Raw genomic sequence first — 15,148 nt, 5'->3', positions numbered from 1 at the left:
CTGTCTCTCCATTGCCCCCTCAAGTCAGGCCCCCACCTCCAGGGTAGGGGATTCCATCTGACATGTCAATATGCAAGGGGTGGCTGGGAGAGTCCGCAAACACGAAGCATCACAGAAACAGCCTCATGGCACCAACCCAGGAGCAAGTGCTCTGCTCAGAAGTGGCAGGCTGGGGTGACCCCTCAGAACCCCATAGGTGCCCTGTGGTGCCCACTCCCATTTCTCAGCACAAAGCAGCTCACCCCAGGGCCCCAGGGTAAACGGCAGCAGTCGGGGCATGTGGAAGTCAGAGGAACGTGGGGGTAAGGGATGAGCCAGGAGAGGAGGGTCCCCAGCCCCATCGGCACAGTTCACGCTACCTTGTCCCAAGACGGGGCCTGCTATGACGCTGATCCATTCATAAACATTTATTGAGAGCTGACTGGGTGCCCAGCGCTGGGGAAGGAGGGCTGGGGTGCCTGAGAACCACCTCCTTCCGTGAGGGGGTCGGGGCGCCCTTTGGGCTGTGCGCCCAGACGGGGCTCCTTTGCCAGGCCCTCAGGCTGGGGGCAGGGCCTAGGGGCGGATCCTCGGAGGTTGAGTCTTCCCTGAAATCCAGCCTCCAGTGAGCCTGTGTCCCCAACCCCAGGTGAAGGCAGCATCCCCGTCCTGCCCGCGCCAGCCTCCTTAGGCAGAAGTGGAGGGACAGCAGGAAGAGTGGGTAGTTCCAGAAGGCTTCCCGGCACCTTTGGAACCTGGATTTTAAAAGAAGGGGAGGAGAAAAACATTTAATAACAGGGATGATTCAATGCTCCGGAAGTACCGACTCAACCTGCAGGGCTGCCATGGCTCTGGCGCCACCTGCAGGCTATTTCTGGAATAGCACCCCTGTGACATTCCCGGCCCAGGGCAGCCCCAGGTGGGACCCAGAGCCAGACACAAAGCGCAGGAACTCCAACTCAGTCTTGCCGTGCTGCCTCCTCGCGGCCGCAGGGTTCCGGGAACCCCGGGTTTGTTACACCCAGGTTACCTGGGAGGATGGCCTCAGGCAGCCTTTCTGTGCCAATATCCTGGTGAGGGCTTCCCCCACCCCCCAAGCCCGCGGAGGCAAGTTTTCCTGTTCTCTCGGACTTGAGGGGAAAAAAGGAAGACTCTGAGACCATCATCTTTGCGTCCCTTCAGCTTCCCACCTCTCCCAGTTGGACCTCGTCAGGCCTCATAGGGAATACTATCTTCTCCTGGAGGCAGTCTCTTCTAACAGACGTTCACTGCACAGCTGCCGGGATAGGGAGGGGTCCTCCCACCCGGTGACTTCCCCAGGGGCTCACAGTCTGATAGGAGAGGCAGTACCCACACCGGGCACCCAAATGGGCGGGGGTACCGCCCGGTCAGACCCGTCTCCTCTGTTGCTGACTTCCTCAAAGGCAATGAAAGTTGCTAAAACGGATTTCTCTTTTAAAACCCTGCAGAAGCTGAGGTCTTTCTCATCTGTAATAATAACTGCTGCCATTTAAGACGGAGCTACTCAAAGCCTGCCGGTCCGTGGCCTTGCAGCATGGCAGCGTTAGGGGGAGCTGGTTAGAAATGCAGATGCTCAAGCCTCACCCAGACCTGCAGAACTGGAATCCACATTTGATGAGCAAGATGCGGGGGGGGGGGGGGGGGGGAGCCCCCTATGTGGGGGGCCGAGCATGGCAGCGTTAGGGGGAGCTGGTTAGAAATGCAGATGCTCAAGCCTCACCCAGACCTGCAGAACTGGAATCCACATTTGATGAGCAAGATGCGGGGGGGCGGGGGGGGGGAGCGCCCTGTGTGGTGGGCCGTGCAGTGTGGGGAGAGCCCTTCAGACCTCAGGGAGGTTTCAGCCATATCTCTCCCCTAAACTTCAGCCCCAGCCAGTGGCTGATTCACACACAGCAAACTCATGGTCCTTCACTCCAAACTGACGTTTCCCAGGCGCTGGGACTCTCCCTCTTCGCCGCCTTGAACAGCTCTGCCTGGAGGACCAGCCTCTTCCAATGCCTTCAAATCCGTTCCCACCGTGCAGCCCGTTAGCCACGGTCTAACACATTCACAGTCCAACACATGCAAGACCTGGTCTTGTCCCTTTCTTGGCTCCCTAGTACTCAAGTCCAAACCCTTTAAGGTGACCAGCAAGGACCTACAGGTCCTTTTGCCGTCCCTGAAATCTCTGACACCTTCCCCTCCGACATACATGCACACATACTCTATCCCAGACACACCGAACTTCACTAAGTTCCTAAATGAGCCCCATTGCCTGGGCTCCACTTCAGCCCTCCACCAAACTGAATTAGGCTTCCAGAAATCACTTTCTCCAGGAAGACCTCCTGGACCCCTTCCCCCTGGATCAGGTGCTTCCTCTAGACTCCCCCATGCCTGTGTCTTAACTCTCACTCTCCCATCTACCAACGGCGGGCCAAGCCCAGCCCAGCCCAGCGCTTGGCACCCCTCAAGCCTCAAAAACTATCTGGTGAATGAGTGAACAAGTGAGGCTCAGTTTCTCTAACTGAGCCATTTTCCTCTGGTCACACAGCTTCCACATGCCAAGCCGGATTGGAGCCCCTGCTGTACCTGTCCCCAGATCCCACCAGAAGTCCCCACAGCCTCCCTGCTGGATCACACCACGCCTGGAAAAGGAAGGTGTTTCCCTTACGGGCCCAGGGAGGGAGAGTGCCTTGCCCAAGGCCACACAGGGAACCCCATCCCCGGCTTACCCGCGTAGGGCAACAGTTCTAGAATACTGTTCTAAGCTGTCTACATGGATTATCACCCCGCAGCCCTCTGAAGTGGGTGACCCCAGGGGTTAACCCACTTCACAAAGGCCCCTAGGGGCTCAGCCCAGGGCAGACACCCTCCTCGAGTCCACCCCAGCCACCTGCACAGGCACCTCCTCCTCCTCCTCCTCCTCCTCCTCCTCCTCCTCGGCGTTGTCCGGAGTCCTGCGTCCTCGTCTTGTCCGAGCGGGCCAGCTTCCTGCCGGCCGAGTTGCGGGTGGTGTAGCTATAGACGGAGGTGTAGCCCTGGCCGGTGAGCGGGCAGAAGCGGCGGGTGTGGGCATGCTCGCGAGTGGCACCACACTGGGGGCACACGTAGTCTCGAAGGATGGGGCACAGCACCCGGCCCTCTTCGTCCTTGAGCACGTGGGACTGGTAGATGGCCCGGGACTCACCGTTGTGCTTGCAGAAAGAGCACAGGCGTTCAGGAGCTGGTGAGGATTCCGGGCTGGGTGTCTGACCCTCCAGTCCTGGCACTGGTTCTGGCTGGGGGTCCAGCCTGGTCTCAGGCTCCTCTTCCCCACGCAGAGCCCCCACCAGGCGTGCCAAACCCAGGTAATCTGTCCATAGATTGAAGGTCCCCATGGCTGGACACCGTGTGCCAGGCGGAGAGGCAGAGAGAGAAGAAACCCAGCCGCCCCAAAGCTTGTCTTTCTACACCTTCCTTCTTAACCCTCCCTTCCCCTCTCCGGAGCCGAGCAGTCTGGGCTGTCAGTTCCCTCCTTATACTTCCAAGGGGGTGTGAAGAGGGAGGAGCAGGCTGTAGGAGGTTCCTTATTGTCACAGGGGGGCTTGCTGCCGCTCCCGCAAAAATGCACCTGCCAAGGGGATGCATGGTCTCTGGGTGGGCTGGAGGCGAGGGGGGGTTACAAGACACAGGCTGCAGGGGGCACCAGTAATAGGGAGCCACACACCCCACCCAGAGGGCATTGGGAGGGCGACCCCTCCTTAGAGCCTGCCTGCCTCTCCTGCCCCACAGGGTGATGGGGGTGGGAGGGTTGGAGGCCCCACCCGACACACTAGCATTGATGTAACCAGTAACTTAGTAACTTCTTTCTTCCTTCTCCTGGGCTGGGGGAGGGGCCGGGTACCCCCGCGCTCTTTGGGAAGGGTTGGGGAACTGCTGATGTTCCAACTGTCTTCGGAAGGAGAATGGGCCTGGCTTATGGGGTGGGGGGATAAGGACCAAGGCTCCCAGCTCTGGTTACCCTCAGGGAGCTTTCACACCCCTTTTCAGTGGATCCCGCATTTAATGGATGAACAAACTGGGGTATGAAATCACCTGCCCCTGGGGTTATTCACAAAGACAAGCACAAAAGCCTGCTTCCCCACGCAGTTAGCAGTTACCACCGGAGCCTTAGGTGTTGGAGAGCCTTAGGACCAGCTCCTCCTGGTGCTGGGGTGGAAAGGGGGTGAGGCAAAACATTATGGGGGGTGGAGCAGAGCACAGGCACGAGTTGGGCTAATGGGGGGAACCCTAGCATTCGCCAGTGCCTTGATCTCCCCCTCAGATGAGACCTCAGCTCAGTCTCTGGAGGATAAGCTGTGCCCAGGAGTCACCCATGTGGGGCACAGACTGGCAGGTGGAAGGATCAACTGGCGTCAAGGTGCTAGGTGAGCAACTGAAGGTAAAGCAGGGGTCTGAGGGTACCAGGCAAGGAGGGTGAGAAAGCTGGGCCCGGGACTTGAACGCAGAGAAGAGGTGCTATGCTGCTTACCCACCTCATTCATTTATTCATTCAAGAAAACTCTATTGAGCCTTCCGGAAACGGGGCTCACTAATCCGTTTCACAAAGGTTTGCCAGCTGCCCAGCCCTGAGCCTGTGATTTATGCCCCCAACCCTCCAGGATTTATTCTCCAAATCCAGCCTGTGTCTGTAAGGATCTCAGACACCGGCCCTCACCAAGGGGTGAGAGGCTGGGGTCAGGGTCACGTACTGGCTGAGCCATTTTTGGGGGGAGTCCAGGGTGGGTTTTTTTCCCCATCCCATTCCCCTTAGGCTGTGTCCGGCCCAGACACAGTGACATTCATCCCTCGGTGGGTCTGGCCTCCGTCCTCACAACCCACCGACAACAATGAATGTTGATTGTGACCTTCGCTGTGGCCTAAGGGAGGGGATGTGTTCAGGATCCCCTGGTCCCCCCAGATCTGGAAGGTGGGGGTCGTGATGGGTGGACGGCAGTTCCAGGCCTCGGGGTCCACTCAACGGTCGATGGTTTGCCTGAGCTGCCCAAACTCACCGACAGGTTGAATGTTCCCCCAAACCCTTGGCAACTTCTTGGGGAGTGGAGGCTGGGTGGGGGTGAGGGAACTGGATAGGGTGAGGGGACGGTGGGGGGAATAAGGAACTTATAGAATCATTAAGTCAGCAAATTGTTATTAGGTGCCAGCTCTCTGCTCCGGAACCGGAAAAAGCAGGAGATAAATATAAATAATAATAACAGTAGATACTTATGTCGCCTTTGCTGTGTAAATGTAGCAGTACTGGGAGCTGGGCTCAACTTTTCATGCATTTACCCAACGCATCCTCAAAACGGCCCTCAGAGGTGCATATTACTTCCATTCGTCAGTTTGGGAGAGACTGAGGCCCGTAGGGCACCGCTAGTGAGAGGCAGGGGAGGGACTCCTAGTGGCCCCAAGATGTCTGGTTGCCAAGTGGTTCCTGCCCCGGGGGCATCGATGCAACAGAGAGATAAACAAAACATTTTAATACAATGTAATACCTTCCGTGAGCTACATCTTGTTCCGGGCACAATTGTTTCTGAATCACAAGAACCCCCAGGGGTTGTCAGTCTCCACTTTGCAAATTCGGGCCGGCGGTGGGGCCGCTACCAGGCAGGCCCGGCCCTGGCCGCTTGCCAGACTTTTGGACCGGGGTGAAGCAAAAGGACCACAGAGGACCCCAGGTTGCCCGCCTGCCTGCAGGGCCTCGGGCATCTGAACTCAGGACCTTGTGGCGGTCAGCGCCCAAGCGCACAAACACGCGAGGGTTGCCCCGTTAATGCGGGGTGCGGGTTCGCTCACCCTCGGGCCTCGAAATGGGTTGCGGTCACATCCCTGCTTCGGCTCTGATTGCGTCAAGATGCTGCCCGCTCCGCATTTCTTCACCCGCAAACAGGGCCCCCAGTCCCTCCCTCCAGGGGCTGCGCAGAGTTGGGTGCCCGCCCCCTCGGGTGCCCCTACGCGCAGTCTCAGGGGAGACCTCCCCCCACCTGGGTCTGGGGCCCTCCGAGGACAGTCTGGGAGGGGACTTCAAATTTCCTGTCCCCTCCCATTTCACTGAGGGCAATATCGAGCCCCAAAGGATGAACCCCCTCGCGTAACCCTAAGGTGGATTAGGGCCCCCAGGGGTGCTGAGCTTGAGTGAACCCCAAAACGACCCTCCTTGGAGGCGGCCTGAGGCAGCGCAGCCCTTGAAGCCCCACGCCCGAGATCCCCACCTAGAGACAGCCTCCAGAGACCCGCCCCTCAGAAGCCACAGACTCAGGCCCCTCCCCCAAGACCCGCCCCCTCAAAGCCCACCCACAAATTGCACGTCGCTAGGACCCTCCCTCTAAGGCCCGCCCAGATAGACTACCATGTAGCCCGCCCCCAAAACTCAACCTCCATAAAACCCGCCCCCTAAGCCGGTTCTCAAAAGACCCCAGCTCCCCTAAGACCCGCTCCGGGGCCCCGCCCTCAGGGCCCCCGCCCCGGCAGACTTCCCATCTAGTTTTGGCTCTGGGAGCGCCCAAGGCTCCAGAACCCCGCCGTCTAGGATCTCTAAAGTCCGCCTGCCTAGACCCCCAGGGACCGCGTCCCTACGGAGTCCCCAAGGCCGTTCCCTGGAGCTCAACCCTGCTAAGGTCCGCCCTGGCACGACCTTCCCCCAAACCGGACCCCCTCGGAGCCCGCTCCCCGCAAGACCCACGCCCCTTGAAATTCCCCCACCTCATGGAGTCCCTTCCCCAGAGCCCGCCCTCTCGCCCACCCTGGGCCGGGGTCCAGTCCCGTTCCCAACCCTGTCTGGAGCTCCGGGTGGGGCGCCCTCTCCCGTGGCCCATCCACCCGGCCTGCAGGGCCCCATTCAGGCACAGGGTATCCAGGACCTTCTCAGGGAGCATGTGGGGGGTGTCTTGCTTTGAAGATGGTGGTCCTAACAAGCAGAATATGGAGAGAGGAGGGTAATAATAATAATGCTTTCTATACATCACCCTATTATTAGAATACCCATCTTATCGATGAGGAAGATGAGGCCCTGAGAGTTTGGAACAGAACTCTCTCGGCAGTTCCTAAAAAGCTTTGTTCTTAACGACCGCGAGGCTAGAATGCGGGGTCATCAGGCACGAGGCACTCTGGCCACACTGCGCGGGGTGGGGGGCTCCCCATGACACCGCTGCTCCTTCTGTGCCTCCCCACAGGTTTCCCGGAGGGCTCTGACCTTGACCTACCTAGGAGGGAAGTTCCAGTGAAGGTGGGGCTAGGGCAAGAGGGCGGGGCTTCGGGCCAAGGGGAGGGGTGGGAGGCGGGCAGTGCCCAGACTCATCCTATAGGGGAGGGGCTGTCTGGGCACAACCTGGGGTCTGACTGTCTCCCTTCGTCATGGTAAGTGTTGGCTTCCCGCCCTCGGTGTCTGTCTGGGTCCTCCTGTCTGGGTCTGACTGTGTCCCTCACAGGCGGGTATTTGTCTGGGTCCCCAGCCCTGCTGTGTGCGCTGTCTCTGGCTGTCTGGGGTCGCCTGTGTGTGTCTGGCCCTTTACACCTGATCTCCCCTCTTTGTCTGTCCACCTGTAGGACAGACATGTCCGGGGCTGCCCTTTGGTGAAAGGCGGCCTCTGGTCCGTCGCATCTCACTGTCTGCACCTGGGGCCCTTAAGCAGGACGCTGACTGTTCCTCCCGCCAAGTGTCCTGAGGCCTTCTTGGGGGCTGACTGGGCCTCCAGTCTGACTTTGAAGCCCAGCAGGGTAGGAGGCAGGGAGCTGTCTCCTCCCACCCCCAACCCCGGGCCCTGGAGCAAAGCAGGGGTGCCCTTCAAGACCTGCTTCTTCCTCATCCTTATCCCTGGGACCCTACACCCCAGCTGGGAGGGTCTGTCTGGGCAGGGGGCTGAGAATGACTGGGGTGGCGGCAGCCTGGCAGAAGCCATGCTGACCCTGAGCCTATCCCCACCCCGACCCCCATCCTGAGCTCCGGGAAGGCAGGGCAGCTGGCACAGGGTCTGGGGGTCAGGGTCAGAGGTGAGAGGTCCCAGTGGAGCCAGATGGGCAGGCAATGGATGGAGGCAGCTCTGCTGTCAAGTTGAAGAACAAGGTGGCGGGGCCGGAGGGGTGGGGGGCAGCATGAGGTCAGAGATGCAGGGCTTCCAGGGGGTGTCTAGTGGCTTGTGTGTCCCTGTGTGTGTCCCAGTGTGCATCTGTCCTTGTGTGTGTGCATAGGACCTGGGGGGGCACATGGGGAGGAGGTGCTCAGGGCCTGGCAGACAAAGAGCCCATTATGGAACATGCAGTAGCAGTGTATGTAGGGGTCCCCCTGTGGGGTCCTGTTGATGGCCCGGGCTGTCTAGACTGGCGGGCGGCGGGGGCCCCTCATTTCCATGATACCTGCATGGCCTCTCAGGTTCCCACCCCGCCCTCTCCGGGCCGTCTGCCCAGCTTTCCTCTCCGCTGCCAGCTGCTCAGGCTTTTGACTCCGTGTCCTCAGACAAGGGGCTTGTCTGTCCTGCCCAGACCTGGGGGTGGCCAGTCAGCCGGGAGCCTGAGTTTCCTTCTGAAGACCACCAGATGTGGAGCCAGGGCTGGGGGAGGCGAGAATGCTCCCCTGGGTTGGAGTTGGGGGCTGTGGAGGGACGTGGGGCAGGTTGATGAGAAATTCAGACACTTCTACTGAGACTTGTGGGCTCCATCTGCAACAATGCAGGCAGCAGCTGCCTATGGACCTGTTACTGGGGGGCTGTGATGGGCTTGGGGGTCTGAGCTACTCTGGTGAGCTATTTTAGGGGGTCTGTGGGTGTCTGTAAGTCCAGGTGGGTGTGCGCCGCAGTGAGCGGCTGCCTCTATGCCAGTCGTGCGTGTGCACGTTGGCACTCCTGTGGGCTGCTGTTTGTGTGTGAATGGATGTCAGTGTGACTCTGGTTGTGTGTCAGGCTAACCGTGGGTAATTGCAAGTCTACGTGTGAGCCAGTGTACATGGGCGTCTGGCGTCTGTCAGTGTCACTGGGGGTGACTGTGGTTTGTGTCATCCGATTGTGGTGCCCCCCGACCCTCCTCACTAAAAATTCAGCTCCAGGAGGGTAGGGATCTTCATCTCTTCTACCCCCAGTGCTAGAACAGTGCCTGGTACATAACATATGCTCAATAAGCAAGTGCTGGATGTGTGGGCTTCCAGGTGACTGTGGATTTCTGCATGTTCCTATGTCCTTTTCCTGTATGTCATTTTCACTGCACATGTTTTATTGTGTCTGTCTGTGGGGCAGTGATATTGTAGGTGTCCAAGGGTATAATCAAGTGTCAGGGTGGGTGACTATGGGTGTAGGTACTGTTGGAGTGTTATATCTGTTTGTGGGTGACAGAGTTGTAATGGGTGTCTAGGAGGGTCAGTGTAACTGTATGTATGTAGGTCAAGAATACTATAACCCGATGTCAGGATGTCAAGCATCTGTGCAGGCCCTGTACCATCTGTGTGTATGTGTGTCAGGTTGCCTGGGCGACTGTGGGTGTGTCCTTGCCTGGGCAGGCACATGGATATCTATGAGTGCATGTCCAAGTTCTTGCGAATAATGGTGTCTATGTGCACCTCTGTTGGGGCATTTACCTATCTGTGGTTGTCACAATTACTCTGGATGACGGCCCATGGGTGCCCATGGGACAGTAAGCCTAGGAGTATCTGTGGGTGCAATGGAAAACTATGTGTGTGTGTCAGCGTTATATGCAAGGATGTGTCTGCCACGGTCGGTGGCAGCTTCATTTCTCTGTGTGGCACTGTTTTCACGGGTGTCAGTCCTGGATGTCCGCGTCCTTGTGGGTGATGTGGGTGTCCACGTGGCAGTGTTATGATGGGTGACTGTGTGTGTGCATATGCGTGCATCAGCGTTCTTGCAGGTGATGTGAGTAATAATGGGGATGAGGTACGTCGGAGTATAGGGTGTGGATCTGGGGGTCTTCACCAGCGATTTGGGACTATCTCATTGTGACTCTGTAAATGTATCTGTGAGCGGTCCAGGGAGGTGGAGAATCGGTGGGAAAGGAGATGGGGGGGAACTTGAATGTAGTGGGGTGGGGGGGCACTTCTCAGGTCCCATCAGCCAATGAGGGGTCTTCTCCGTCGCCTCCTCCCTTCCCCCCACCTCATGCCCTCCAGGGCGAGGGCCCTGTGAAAGGCGCCCTGTCGCTTTAAAAGGGCTCCCCAGCAGTGGGATTCCGGGCCATTTTTCCTTTTTATGGCCACTTTTGGAGGGCGTGATCCTGTTAGCAAACCTTCGCCCCAGTAAATACCCTGCAGCCGCCGCCGGTAATGACAAGCCGGAGGGGAGCCCGCGGAGGGCGCCGGGGTTCCGGCAGGCGGCGCCGCTGCAGCCCCGGGCCCGCGGCCGCAGCGAGGCCCGAGCGAGGCCGCCGCCGGAATCGGTCTCTGCAGGGCCCGCACAGGCCTGCGCGGCCGTGAACTTGGCCGGGAGCGCCTTCCCGAGTGCGCGCGCCGGCCGGGAGCCTCTCCCGGTCCCGGATATCCGAGGCCCCCACCCGCTCGGCGCCCCCAAGAACAAAGCTCGCCGCCGCCCTGTCCCAGGGCTCCCGCGGTCAGGTGTCAGGCGGCCTGGGCACCACTGCCCCTACGACCCTCATCATGCCTCCCCGCCCCGCAGGGGCATCTCGGCCTGCCCTCCCCCCGGCGGCCCCCGCTCACTCGGGACTTGTGTGTCTGTCCCCTGTGGAGGGGTCTGGTCCTCCCGGGGCCCCTTCTCCGGGAAGGCGAGACACAGAGATGCCGCCGGGGCCTCCCCGCCCCCCTTCGCCAGCCGCCGCAACAATGGAGGGCCGGGCTGCAGAGGCCGGGTCGCCAGCCCCCCGTCCGCGAGCAGGTGCGCGAGGGGGCTGCGGCCGGGTCCCGCCGCCGCCCCGCCCGGCCGCGCCCCCTCCCCGTGGGCGGCCCCCGCGCCGCTCGCGCCTCTAGCCCGCCCGGCGCCCGCGCTCACCTTGTTTGGGGCCGCCGCCGCGTTTCCCCTCTCCTGTCCAAAACCCTCCCGGAAAAGCCCCCCGAGCCGAGGCGCCTGCACGGGAAATTGCATTTTGGCGGCTCCGGGGCTGGGCGGGGGCTCCCCAGGCCGCGGGCAGGGGGAGGGGGCCGCGGTGCTCCGGCGCCGGCTCGAACCCGCGGCCGCCGCCTCCCGCCCACCCGCCTGTCTGTCTCGGTGACGTGCCCGCGCTCCCCGCCGCCGCCGCCGCCGCCCCCTCCCTCCTCCCCGCGCCGTGCCGGGCGGTGGGTCCAGCCGCGGCCGTGTGCGCCCCGAGGCCTCCCGCCAGGCGCACCGGGACACAAGAGGGGATGCCCGTGGGGCTCCAAGACGCAGCTCCCGGGCTCCGCGCAGGGGACACGGGGGCGCGAACGGCCACACGCAGGAACCCAGATGCACGCAGACCTGAAAGGCGCACGGGGAGCAAACGCGCACAAAGGCACACGGACCACAAACACAGGGAAGGGTGTTCAAGGGGCTTCCAGGCACAGCCCCACCGGAGGGAATGGTAGGACATGCAGGAGCACCCGCCACACAAGGATGTCCATAAAACCCAGCTACACGCATAGGGACACCCAGGGTCACACAGACACATGCAAGATACAGACACACACCACCTCCAAGGGACAGGAGGAATGTCCTCAGAACTGAAATATAGTACATAGAGGATCCTGGGGCACACACAGAAAATACTGGCACACAAATACACAGACTCACAGGAATGGCCCCAGAACACACACATGCACGCACACAGGCCCAGGGGCATACACAAGGTACACAGACATACAGGTGTAAACGTAAAACCAACACAGCTCCCCATTCATCAGGTGCACAGCCATGGGAACACCCTGACACACAACACCTCAACACACATGGATATATACACAGACACAACACACGGATATATACACAGAACAGAAACCCATAGAGACCTGACAGGTACACAGTCTCAGGGACACACGCAGACACGCAAAGTTTACAGGCACACAACTATATGCACAATCACTCATGTACAAAGGGCAGAGGCACACTAGAATCCATAGAACCAACACGCATACCCACAAAACCCCCCGGGCAGGTCCCCAGGGCCACAGGGGTCCACAAGGACACACAAAATACAGGGACACTTGGGGATATGTGTGCCTGGGACCATCTGGTGTAGGCACACACACAGGCTAGGTATACAGGTCACATACAGGAAGTGGACTCAAAAGTTGAACATGGGGTGGGGCTCTTCTGATTTCCTGGAATTGCTCCCACGGAGCCCCCATCTTCTCACACAGACACAGACACACACACACACACACACACACACACACACACACACCACATACATGGGCACACACAGTAGGAAAAGTACACTGGCTGAGGTTTCCTCCAGGGATCTGCACACAGGTCCCCCCCGAATACTCCCTAACAATACACACAATCCCTGCCTGCCTTGGCCACCTTGACTGGTGGAAAGAGGTCACCTAAGGGCAGAAAGAGGTCATCTCAGGGCAGACTGTGGTGCCAGCTGGACCTTCCATTGGCTGGGACTCAGCTGACAGATTTCTCATTCAGTTGGTTTATTTCTCCCCCACTCCAGTCTGAGAAGGGGTAAAGGAAACCTTCGAGCCCCCCACCCCCAAGCCCAGGCCTTAACCTTTGTGGGCCAGGGCCCTGCTCCACCTGGCCACGCCCCTCCCCTTTGGGCCCCCTCACCACAGTCCTGCCTCACTTTCTCCTTGACAAGTCTCCCTTTCCTATACCCTCCCCCCTTCCTTCAGGTTTCAATCCAGAAAGCCAAGCTCCAGCTGGTCCAGGAGGGTGGATGTCCCCAGGACCCACCAGAGGCCTGGTGGGGTTCAGCCCTACTCTATACCTGACTTCCCCGCAAATGGGGGATAATTCCCTGGAAGAGAGGGCCACGCAAGGAAGAGGATGAGAGTAAGTAGTAACTGGGCCTCCGTGGGTGGGGACAGCTTTGTTGATGTCCCTTATGTAGCCTCCCCCTTCTAACTCAAAAGGAGGGGATTGTTTTGGAATATACATTTATTCGTTCAATCCCAATCATCTCAGACTCTTCCTGGCAAGCCAATGAAGTGAATATTCTAATTTTTACATATGGGCAACTGAGGACCAGAAAGGGATTGCCTCTTGCCTAGGGAGGCACAGCCTGTAGGTTGCAGAGCTGGGAATCTCCCCAAGGCCTTTCCCCATCTGCTTTCAGGATGGGCTTGAAGAAGCTCTCCCGCCAGCTTTCTGGCCTGCTGAGCTTCCCTCAGCTGCCAGCAGGGGGAAGCAGACTCCAGAGCCCTCCCGCTGTGGGGGCAGGCTGGCTCTCAATTCCCTGTTCCTCCCAGCCCTCCCCACATCCCAGCAGCTGAAGACTCTGCCTGGACCCCGCAGGCTGGAATCTCCACTGTCAAGATACAGGGGCTCCAGAAAAAAGGAGCTCTTCTTAAATAAAGCCCCTAGAACTGACATCCCGACCAAGGCCTCACTCGCACGTGGTCCCTCTTTTTTTTTTTTAAACATCTTTATTGGAGTATAATTGCTTTACAATGGTGCGTTAGTTTCTGCTGTATAACAAAGTGCATCAGCTATAGGTATACATACATCCCCATATCTCCTCCCTCTCGCGTCTCCCTCCCACCCTCCCTATCCCACCCCTCTAGGTGGACACAAAGCCCAGAACTGATCTCCCTGTGCTATGCGGCTGCTTCCCACTAGCTATCTATTTTACATTTAGTAGTGTATATATGTCCATGTCACTCTAAGGTCTAGCTCTACTCCTTCTTGCTGCAACACAGGCTGGCAGGCAGCCTCTGCATTCCTGAACTGGGTCAGACCAGGAGAGAGGATTCCTGGATCCCGGCCCAGTGTTTAGTCCCACCCCTACCCCAAAGTCCTCTGAATATCCCCCGGAGCCCAGCACAGGATGGGAGGGTCAGTGGGGGAAGCCCCAGTGCCCGAGCCGCCTGGTTCCTTCTGGCGTGGGAACTGCCCTCCCCACCCCACCCCAGCCCCCAGTTCCTGGGGCCCCTGCCAGTGCTGACTCATAGGGGACCCACGGCTGTGACTCAGCAGCGGCCCTTCCTGAACCTCTCCCTGAGAGATTTCTCACCCTATGTCCCTCCTGTCCCCTTGAGGGTCTCCTCAGGGACCCAGACGTAGGCTTGGTGGGTGTGTAAACCAGATGGCCCTTCTCAGCTCCATCAATCCCTGAGCACCAGTCCCCAAGGACCCCCAAGGCTGTGGCTATGGGTGGATATGCCTGGCTGTGGGGGTCTAGGGCAGTGCCCATGTGTGGCCAGATGTGTGCCCCAGGCAAGGCCCAGGCTGTGAGCGTGCCTTCCTCCGCACTCCACTGGAGTCTGGGCAGAGGGTGCTCCAGGTCCATATGAGGCCCGGGCTGGGAGCTACTCAACCACAGACCAGCTTCTCCAACCATTTTCCCCCTCTCCGGAAATGGCAGCTCCATTCTTCCAGCGACGTGGGCCAAAACATTTCTTAACAAATGCAATCCATTAAAAAATTCAGTTACTGTCCCTTCTAAAGGCACCTAGAATCTTACCCTCTCCGGAGCCCCCATGCAGGTCCAGCCCCCATCGTCTCTCCCCTGGACCTATGCAGTTGCCACCTCCTTGCTCTCCCTGTCCCAGCCTCCCACAGTCTGTTCCACCGCAGTCCAAGGGCACCTGTGAACATCTTAGTCCCCCCTTCTGCTCAGAACCCTCCATGGCTCCCATTTCATTCATACCAAAAGCCCAAGTCCTCCCTGCGGCCCTGCACACTCTATCCTGTCCCCTCCCTCCCTCACCTCCTCCACTCTGTCTCTTATTCCCTCTACTCCAGCCACATGGACCTCCTCACTGTTCCTCAAACACACCAGCTATTGTCCGGCCTCAGGACCTTTGCACAGGCTGTTCTCTCTGCCAAGGACTCTCTTCCCCCAGATACCCACCCACGTGGCTGCCTCCCTCACCTCCTTCAGGTCTCTGCTTAAATATCATCTCCTCAGTGAGACCTTCCCTGATCCCCCTATTTAAAATCACACCCCCTTGCTTTATCCTGCTCTATTTTTTCTTTTCCATCGGCCTATCACCTTTGAACACACTATATGTTTTACTGCATATTCTTGTTTCTTGTCTGACTCCTTTAGTCACATGTCAGCTCCCTCA

At 59.0% G+C, this 15,148-nt stretch overlaps 1 protein-coding gene across 2 annotated transcripts; it reads right to left on the bottom strand.

The window, feature by feature from the left end:
- Positions 1–362: 362 nt before the first annotated feature.
- NANOS3 (nanos C2HC-type zinc finger 3) lies at positions 363–11,024 on the bottom strand. Of its 2 annotated transcripts, none has more exons than XM_028499333.2 (2): positions 2,888–3,359; positions 363–734 (listed from the first exon to the last, which is right to left on the bottom strand). In XM_028499333.2, exons 1-2 carry the CDS (start codon positions 3,357–3,359, stop codon positions 667–669), a joined length of 540 nt encoding a protein of 179 aa, XP_028355134.1. In that variant the 3' UTR covers positions 363–666. The 2 variants fall into 2 exon arrangements, 1 of the variants encoding a protein (XP_028355134.1); XR_003683000.1 differs by lacking the exon at positions 2,888–3,359 and adding an exon at positions 10,944–11,024 and having other exon boundaries at positions 672–734.
- Positions 11,025–15,148: the final 4,124 nt, after the last annotated feature.

Source organism: Physeter macrocephalus, chromosome 2 (genome assembly GCF_002837175.3).
Source record: "Physeter macrocephalus isolate SW-GA chromosome 2, ASM283717v5, whole genome shotgun sequence".
Lineage (NCBI taxonomy): Eukaryota > Metazoa > Chordata > Mammalia > Artiodactyla > Physeteridae > Physeter > Physeter macrocephalus.
The sequence above is the reverse complement of the archived record's forward strand: the minus strand, read 5'-3'. Positions and strand labels throughout refer to the sequence as shown.